At 35.2% G+C, this 9,735-nt stretch overlaps 1 protein-coding gene across 1 annotated transcript; it reads right to left on the reverse strand.

Annotated features, from left to right (window-relative positions):
• Positions 1-1,400: 1,400 nt before the first annotated feature.
• LOC150011355 (C-type lectin domain family 2 member B-like) lies at positions 1,401-9,515 on the reverse strand. The gene is made up of 5 exons (XM_090275099.1): positions 9,422-9,515; positions 8,866-8,958; positions 5,062-5,249; positions 4,181-4,287; positions 1,401-1,516 (listed from the first exon to the last, which is right to left on the reverse strand). Exons 1-5 carry the CDS (start codon positions 9,513-9,515, stop codon positions 1,402-1,404), a joined length of 597 nt encoding a protein of 198 aa, XP_090131225.1. The 3' UTR covers position 1,401.
• Positions 9,516-9,735: the final 220 nt, after the last annotated feature.

The following is a 9,735-nucleotide window of genomic DNA, read 5'->3' on the forward strand; positions in this document are numbered from 1 at the left end:
TAAGAGCTACAAGTTGTTCTGTGTGTGTAAAACATATATCTTACCTGACCCTTGGCAAGAATTCATTTGCTTTATGTCAATATAGTTTTGCCTTTCCTAGAATTTTATATTAATGGAATAATGTATAGTGTTTGTGTTTGGCTTATTTCACTTTTAATGTTTTTGAAATTCATCCCAGTTTTATTTTCTTACTGAGTAGTGTTCTCATTTTGTATTTATATCACTTATCCATTAATCATCAGATGACAGACTTCTGTTTCCTGTATTTGATTATTGTGAATCTGCTTTGCACATTTTATAACAAGTCTTTTCATGAGCATATGATTTTTATTGCATAAATTCTCAGAAATGGGATTTCCGCACCATATATATACACTGCCATATTGTTTCCAAAATGAGTGTATGATTTTCAGTTCCCATCAGCAATGTATGAAAGCTTCAGATGCTCCACAACTTGAAAACACTTGTTAGATTTATTTTAGCTATTCTAATAGAGGGTTTTAGTTTACATTCTTCTAATGACTAATCATGTTAAGCATCTTTTATGTCCTTATTTGTCATTTAGAGATCTTCTTTGATAAAATGTTTAATGCTTTTCCTATTTTTAATTGGGTGATTGGTCTCTTATTCAGTTGTAAGAGTTTATGATGTATCTTAGATACAAACACCTCATCCTACACATTTTACAAATGTTGTTCCAGCTGTGGCTTTTCATTTTTCTCACAGTTTGTGTGGAATGATAAAAATATTTTATATCAATAGAGCCAAATTTACCACTTTGATCATGATGCAAAGTGAAAAAACCTTAATTCATTTTTGAATATTTCTCCCAAGGGCCTCCTTTACAAATCCTAAGTGAGTTAGATACCCACTCAAGTCTCAGTGGACCATTAATGCTCACTGCACATTTCATCTTTTTCATATCCTGTACACAGACTTAATTGAATTTTGGATAAGTAGCGGTATCTTTTCCTCTCTTCTCTTTACCCTCCAATCTCTTCCACTGAGGCATGCTGATTTACCAGTTATGACCAAGACCACCATGACACCCCTATGTTTAGATGCTCCCACTGATATGTCTGAGTTGTAAATCATATATGCATACATTTCTCTCTTTGTTATTTACATCTATAGAATGTCTAATATGTGCTAGACATTGTTCTGGGTGCATGAGAGATATTCATTAACAAAACAGAAGTCCATGTCTTCATTCTAGAAAGATTAAAATTTTAGGCTAGTTTCTTGCCTTGTTAGATATGTATTTAAATAAAGTTAAAAATCATTTAAAATTTTATCAGTAAAATTAAAACATATGCTTGATGGAAAGGACAATGTATCTATATGAATTTATAGGTAGATTCTCCTTAATTACTTTATTTCTTGTATGGGGAAGCTTTTTGTCTAAGGACAAATGCCTTTTCTGCTGCATATGTATTTTTTGGCATCATCACAATTGGCACTACTTATGCCCTTCTTAAAAATGAAGGCACACTTTCCATTTCCTTCAATAGTGAACCTGGAACAAAACAAAGAGATTTGTTACTGAACCTCATGAACAATAACTAAGCACAGCCTAAAATACATAATGTAAACTTCGGTAACCATGTTTGAAAATGAGCAATATGAAAAGAATAGAGGGAGTGAAATGAGCTGCTTCTCTCCTTATATCTGTCTTCAAACTTTAACTCGAGACTGTAGCAGTGGGAAGAAATGATCACTAGGGAAATTTATCGCCGTTGAAACATAGACAGTCATAGAACTTTATGCTGTTTTATAACACGGTAAGCATTAAATAATTTTGTTGATTATATTCTTCTCTTCATAGTTTCAAATAAAAATTAATAAATCAATTTATTTAACTGTTTAGAGGTTATGTAGAGGGAGAGTGTAACGAATATTTCATTGACCACCCCTCACACATTAAAAATATTAGTCTATGTTAAGAATGAAACAGATGTTTACTTGTCCACTATTTGCAACCATCGCCACAGTAATATAGGCATTTCGTATTTGATTGTTTATAATATACATAAATGATTTCAAATAAAATATCTAGAAAGAATTTCTAAACTCCTAAGTCATATGTAACATAAGAAATTAAATATTCAAAATTAGGAAAATAAAAATAGAAAGGTGAGTCATAAATTTCTGGTTATATGGTAATTAAAATATTTTCAGCACTTCCTTTTGGGGGAACTCTGTAGCACTTGCTGTATGCTTTCTTAACTTCAAATTTTTATCCTTCTAGTTTTCAAATTATATGCTTATTTCTGTGCCTACACATTCTTTAGTGCCAAGTGAGAACTCACCAGCTCTTATTGGCTGAATTATGACCCCCCCAATTTATATGTTATAGACTTAAGCCCCAGTAGCTCAGAATATAACTGCATTAGAAGATGGTGTGTTTACAAAAGTGATCAAGTTAAAACTATGTCAATTCTATATGACTGATGTCCTTGTAAGAAAAAGAAAATTCAACACAAATAGGCATGTGAAGAGGGAAGACCATGTAAAGACACAAAGGGAAAAGATGGTAATCTAAAAGACAAGGAGAGAGACATTAGGAGACATCAATCCAATTGACACCTTGATTCAGGACTTCTAATCTCCAGAACTATTGTTAAAGTTATCCAGTATATGGTATTACAGTAACCCAAGCAAACTAATACACCATCTTGAAACAACTTAAAGTTCTTTTACTTTTCTCTCAGATTTCAAGTTAACTACATATAATATAAAATATGTTAAGCTGTCAATATTTTCTCTCAAGGAAATACCACATGTATTAAGGTTTGTAGTCAAAAAGTTTGTTGTATTTTTTTACATTTTTCAAAGTTGAAAACACAATTACTAACTATACCATTACTCTCAAATCATTGTTTATTTTCACCCCAAATTGGACATAAACACAATGGTGACAGGAAAAACTTCTCTAAATTTATGTTGTTTCATAATCTAGGAAAATCATAAAACATCTTGCTGTAGGGGACGGTGAAAGCTGAAATTACAAAAGGGAGGCCAGCTTTCTTGGCAGGATCAGGTGTTTGCAAGGTCTTGCCTGACTGAATACGTCTGCAACATGAAGCCTTTTGATAAGGAAAGCTGGAGCCCTGGGGGCTGGAAACAAAGCAAGAGCAGGGAACGTCCTGACTATTAGATTAGAGCAGGAGCTACTTGCAAGATATCTGAGAACACTCCGCCTACAGCTTTCTCAGGAGTTTCTCATCAGTTTCGTTTCTTAGAAGTTTCACTTGTTAGTTTTACCTCCTGACTGCTGATGTCAGTAGCTGATGTAATGGAACATTATAAATAAACTTGGTGGACTCAGGCCGGTGTTATTGTCTCTCCATCTGAGGGCAATGGACCACCTGACCCCCTCTTTGCATTAATCTTGTGTCTTGTGTCTGTATTTTTCTTTTTATCTCCAGGTCTTCCCCCTCTCAGGTACCTTAGGTTTCGACATCGAGCTGCGCAGGTCATGACGCCTTGATACTCTTTTTATGTCATCTACCCCCATCTACTAGCTAGCACAGATCACCACATAACTAGGACAGTGCCTGTCCATAGTAGGTGCTCCATAAAAGGTACCTAGTGGCCCTGCTGTGGGAAACACAGTATCCTTCTTATTTCTTTCTTCTCCCTGATGTTGGGGAATATTTTAAGCGTTTCAAGAACAAAATGCATTCTAAGGATACAATCACTCCTTAAGCTAAGAAACATAGAGAAGTTCTAGAACTTTAAATAAAATCCAAAGGGAATGAACATTTCCTATTTCTCACTTATTGTCTTCCATTTTGGGCCACCAATGGGTGGGGTAAGTGTAGAGTTGAATGTCTTTCCCCAGTCAACGAGAGTCTAAAGCAACAACAACAAACGGCAAAGTACAAGTGGAAAGAGGCAAGGATTAACCTACTCAGACTTTCATTTAGTCTAGGATGAAAGAAATACCGTGGCTCACTTGTGGTGTAGTCTGACTTACCATATAGAAGTGAGTATTGGTATCTGATGCCAAACTCTCACTAAAGACCATATATTTGTCTGAAGGGTCTCTCTGGTGTCTATCTGTTAAGGGCCTTTTTGGGACATGGTATGGAAGAAACTACAGAAGTAGCTGATCATAGAGCCAGAATCTTTACCATGTTTAACACATTTAATAACAAATAAACGTTTCAAGGCTTACCTACTGCTTAATGCATCTCCATTTGCCCACATCCAGCGTTCACTTACATTTTGCTTTTTCAGTCCAATCCAATATGAAGAGGTCCCCAGATAGTGAGTCAAAATGTCCTTTTACAAAATATAGAGTGCTGTAATGGATCTCTCCTCATTTTCTTATACTCACTATTTCCAGTGCTATGGTCCCTCGCTGAGCACATTATTCTCTTGTTAGAGTTATTGCAACAGCCTTGTAACATGACACTGTGCTTTTATATTTGCTACTGACTTGCCCACCAGAGCAAAGGAAATGATTTTTTAGAAACTTAAGTCAGACCAAGTCATACTTTAGTACATAATTCTGCAGTATCTCCTTATTTTACTTGGAGTAAAACTCAGTCTTTACAATAGTCTACAAAACCTTAATGATCCATATCCTTCACTCACTCCCTCTTATTAGGCACACTGACTGGCTGCCTCTTTTCTGTTCCTTGAATACACCAGGCATATACTTACCTTAGTGTCTATATTCTAGCTGTTTCTTCTTCCTGAGACATTTATCCCCCAGATTCCCTTGACTAACTCCCTCATATACTTTATATTTTTGCTCAAGTGTCATTGTCTCATTGAGAAAAGACTATACTTCTTGCAGACTAAATATATAAATATTTATATATTTATAAATATATATTTTGCATAAAATTTACTAACTTCTAATAGATTACATAATTTCCATATTTATTACAATTACTTTTTATTCCCTGTCTCTTCTCTTGGGATATAAGCTCTATAAATGGAAAGATCTTTGTTTTGTTGAATAATCTATTATACCTTGAAATATACCTGTTATAGAGTAGCTCAATAAATTAAATTAGGTTTATATTGCAAAGAAAAAAAAAATCTTACCACTTCATTCTGGTAGCTGAATATGAGCAGAAATCCAAGATAGGCCATACAGTTTGCCTGGCCCTCTCTCCAAGTTTTTTCTTGTTCAGACAGAAAGAAGCATTTATTATGGATTCGGTTCCAGCCTTGTGGACATATAGTTGCATCCCAAGTACATATCTTTTCTTTAAAAGTCCTTGGATTTTTAACTAAAATTAACACAGTGATAGAGAAAAAAAAATGAACAAAGTGTAAAAGAAAAAAAAGAGTTTAATCTTCAGGGAACAGGATTATCATATATTTCAGTTAGAAAAAAAAGAGGTATTTTTCCATGTTTAATTCAGATAGGTTAACTTTAAACATCAACTTAGAAAACTTAGAGATTAAAAATAAAATACTAAAAAGTCATGATTAAAGAATTCAGATCTGTGCATAATTTAAGATAGCAAAAATAAATTTCCAGAAACTCAAACTTTTCTAGCCATTTGCCCTCCCAGTTTCTTCATACTACTGTCATTTTCTCTATTCATCTATTTATTTTCTTGTAACTTACTATGGCATCTGACACATGTCTCACTGTAAATAAATTAATATTCTACATCCATAACCTCAGAGGGTTGGCTCCCTTTTGCTGACTTAACTGAGACTAGATTGTGTTTCAAGAACTGCATTGCTCCAGAAGTTGAAGTTGTTTTTTTTTTTTGTCTTTAGACACAAAACAATGGAAGAAAAAAAGCTGAAATTTTACTAGCTTTTTACTCTCTACTTTTTTACTCTCCAACTTATTGCAACTAGATAAATGAAGTTATTTGTTAAGGAATAACTCTGAGAAAAACAAGGTTTACCAAAAGGATACCTTCTACCCACAGCTGAAATAAATTACTGGTTCATCATTAAGCCTATGAATGGGGAGATCTTCAAATGGGACAATAAATCAGTAGTGTGGGGCTGGTATACAAGCCATGTGGAACAATCAGGTTACCAAAATTATTTAAAAGTATCAAGTTCAAAATAATTAAAAAATGTCAAAGTTAAATAAAGAGCTAGCATAAACATCAAATATTTGGTTTAGAACTTGAGTCGCCAGAAAGCCACGCTCTCTCATTCACCCATTCATTCACTCATTCAATCATTCATTCATTCATCAACTACCAGATGAGCTTTTATTATGTGCCAGATACTTTTGTAGCTCTAGGAATACAACAGCATACATAACATTCAAAAATCTTTGCTGTATGGGACTTACGTGTCTATTACATTATTAGTTGGTCATAAAATATATCAGAGTAAAGAGGATTGGGATTGTTGGTGGGAAGTGTTGCAGCTTTAATGCAGTAGTCAGGACAGGGTTCAATGAGGAGGTGAGATGCACTAAAGGCTTGAAGGGAGGGAGCTAGTGAGGCATTAACATACACAGGGGGAGATCGTCCCAAGCAAAGAGAAGAGATCATGTAAGGACCAAAGTGAACATGCCTGGCTTGTTCACAAAAGAATGAGGATGCTTATATGACTAAAGAAGGGACAAGTAGTAGAAGATAACATCACAAAGGTAATTGGGTGGCTGGATCCAATAGAGCCTTATAGGCTAGTGGCAGTTTTTTGGCATTATCCCAAGGAAAATTTAAAAACGTAGTGTTTTGAAAAGATCTGAGTTGTTTAAATTTTTTGTTAAAAAAATTTACTCTAGAACTGTACTGTTCAGTACGGTAGCTGCTAGCCATGTGTAGCTGTGGAGCACTTGAAATATGGCTAGTTCAAATATAGATATCCTGTAAGTATAAAGTATATACTAAATGTCAAAAACTTAGTACCAAAAATGAATGTTAAAAAGCTCATTAATAATTTCATATTTGTTACATGGTGAAATTATACTAAGTTGACTAAACTGGGTTAAAAATACAACTAAATCAATTTTCATTAGTTTCTTTTTACTTTTTAAATGTGGCTTCTAAAAATATAAATTACATTTGTGGCTAACACTATATTTTCACTGGAAAATGTTGCTCTAGAAGGTAAAGGGTGGAAAAGGGAGAAACATTTAGTAAGGAGAGGATGTTGACTTGAAACACGGTGGTAATAATAGAGGTGGTGAAAAGTACTCAGCAGAATTTGCTGATTATATTTGGGTTTGAAAAAAGAGTCAAAACTTGACCATAAGGTTTTTGGCTTAAAAAACGGAAAGATAAAGATGTTATTTCCTGAGACGAGGCAGACCACAGATAAAAGAGGTTATGGGAAAAAGGTAGATTAAGATTTCAGCTTGGACAATGTTAAGTTTGAGATATTTGTCAGTCAAGCAGAAATTTGGAATTCAGGGATGAGACCCTGATTAGAGATGTATATTTGGAGGTCATCAGAGTTTATGTGACATTTAAAGTTGTAAGTCTGGTTCAGATGGCCAAGGATGCAGGGCAGGCAAAGAGGGAACCTTCTCAGGGATTGATGCCTGGAGCACACCTACACTAAAAGGTCAGGGAGAAAAGAAAGAACAAGCAGAGGAAGCCTGAAAAGAGCAAAAAGTTAGATAGGAAGCAAGCCATGAGAGAATGATGTTTTGGAAGCCAAATGAACAAATTATTTCCAGGAAGAGAGAGTGCTGATTGATGCAGGTAGGTCAGGTAAGGTGAAGATTGAGAATGGACCACTGGATTTAACAACACGGCAGTTATTAATGAACTTGAAAGACAAATTGGGTTGAAAAAGAAGTGGGAGCCTGATTAGAGTTGTTATAACAAAAGAACAGGAATGTAGAAGTTGTAAAAATAAAACCAGCAAAGAAAAAATTTTAAGGTGGTTGCTGTAGAGTAGAAAATAAGTATATTGGTAACCAAAGGACGTCTAATATATATATATATATATATATATATATATATATATATATATATATTTTTTTTTTTTTTTTTTTTTTTAGGTAGGATATATACTACCATATTGTATTGCTGATGGGATGCTTTCATTAAACACACACACACACACACACACACACACACACACATACACAGATGATGTAGGAGAAAGAGAAGAGAATTGCTAAAGTAACATTATTGATCAGGTAAAAGACTACAGGATTTAGTACAAGGAGTCTAAACAGAGATGGCGGTAAGTAAGTAGGTGTGATGGTAAAAATATTTGAAAGTTTTCTACTAATTATAATTTCTGAAGTAAAATTGGAAGCAAAGGTATAGATTTGAGAGTGAAGATGAGGAGAGAGGCATTAAAGGTTTGGAGAGAAAGGAGAAAGTGTAAAATAATTTATCTATGAGAATGAGAGTGTTAATGCACTAGGGATATGTAATACAATTGCTAGCCCCCAGCCCACATCTTTTTAACCGCATCATAACTACACCTGGTGTGATTCTCTGACACTCATGTTCTTTCTCTCATCCAGAGTGCTCTGAAAAATGTCTACTTGATGTTAAGTTTCAGCACAAATACTCTTTTCATAAAGCCTTATCTGACTACCAAAAGCAAACTTATAATCTCTTTTGCTTCAACTTGTACATACTTCTATTCATAATTATTTGATTGTGTTGCTACTGTTTGCTTATATGCTTGTTTCTTAGTTATAGCTGAATTACTCTGAGACCAGAAACCCCATTTTTTCATTTTGGTATCAACACCACCTCATATAATACTTGCCTGAAGTTCAATAGATATTTACTGAAAGGCAACACAAGTGACTACATTTTAAGAGAAATTAGACACTCTGGCTGGGAGACTTTCTGTTCCAGTTGTTCAGTGCAGGGGATGGAAAGTCTAGTTGTTGGTATAAGACTGAATCAGTAATAATATCATTAATATTTTTAGCAGAAATTGATTATTTACTTTTTATAGGAAATCCTAACATTGCCCAAAGAAGAAGGGCGATGCCTCCACAGATCACACTTGATATCAGTAGCATTTTCTTTGATGCTGTACCTAGGGAAAGGACACATCATTGTTTACCTTATACAGAAAAGCAAACAAACAAAAAAGCCCAAGTAGTATTTGTATTTTCCTCTTCTCCATGTTCTGTTCACAACCCGGTAATTAACATATTAGGAAAATGAGAAAGGGTCCGAAGGTCTAAATTTTCAGCAGCAGCCTCGGATTGCATCGGCTCCAGTTTCGGTGCCACTTCTGAGAACTATGTTCCTCGATCTTCTGCGCTGCTTCCAGAACAGAAAACCAAATGTAGTCCTGGGACTTTTTAATAAAAGATTGTCTTTTCCAAATGGGGGCGGGGGAGGGGGAGGGAGTGAGAGTGTATTTAAGGCTATAGATGGATGATCTATATTTTAAAATAACATTGAGGGTGCAAACTGGGATCACGATAGGATTCTAGAATGATAACATGAGGCTTTGTTCCTGTCTCCAAGGTCAAGCTCCGTTTCATCTTTACCTGGCCTCTTGGTCTCCTGCACCACAACCTCCGTCCCACCCAGATTTTCAGTTTCTATTCCCTCCATCTCCTTTGCGCTCACAGAGAAGTTCATCTGTGGCCGCAGCTGCTGAGATAATCCTATGGCTGAATTGCAAATTGCTGATTATATTTGCTGTGCACTGCAGGAAATAGAGATGGCAGTTTTTCAGGGGGCGGTGTTGTAAGACTGAAGTGAAAATGGCGCATCACCTAGCACCTTCTGCTCAGGTCCGCGACTGGATTTGGGCCAGATGCTCCCAAGGACAGCGCATGCCAACTGCCATTTCCTCTGA

This window comes from Furipterus horrens, unplaced genomic scaffold (genome assembly GCF_987537825.1).
Source record: "Furipterus horrens unplaced genomic scaffold, mFurHor1.1.pri manual_scaffold_4, whole genome shotgun sequence".
In the NCBI taxonomy this organism is placed as follows: domain Eukaryota; kingdom Metazoa; phylum Chordata; class Mammalia; order Chiroptera; family Furipteridae; genus Furipterus; species Furipterus horrens.

What these genes read in the sequence shown, in the direction of transcription:
- LOC150011355 (XM_090275099.1), bottom strand. Translation starts at nt 9,515, where the DNA reads ATGAACTTCTCTGTGAGCGCAAAGGAGATGGAGGGAATAGAAACTGAA. An exon ending in GCAGGAGACCAAGAGGCCAG is followed by an intron (nt 8,959 to 9,421) that starts GTAAAGATGAAA and finishes TCCTTTCCCTAG; the next exon opens with GTACAGCATCAAAGAAAATG. An exon ending in TCAGCTACCAGAATGAAGTG is followed by an intron (nt 4,288 to 5,061) that starts GTAAGATTTTTT and finishes ATTTTGTAAAAG; the next exon opens with GACATTTTGACTCACTATCT.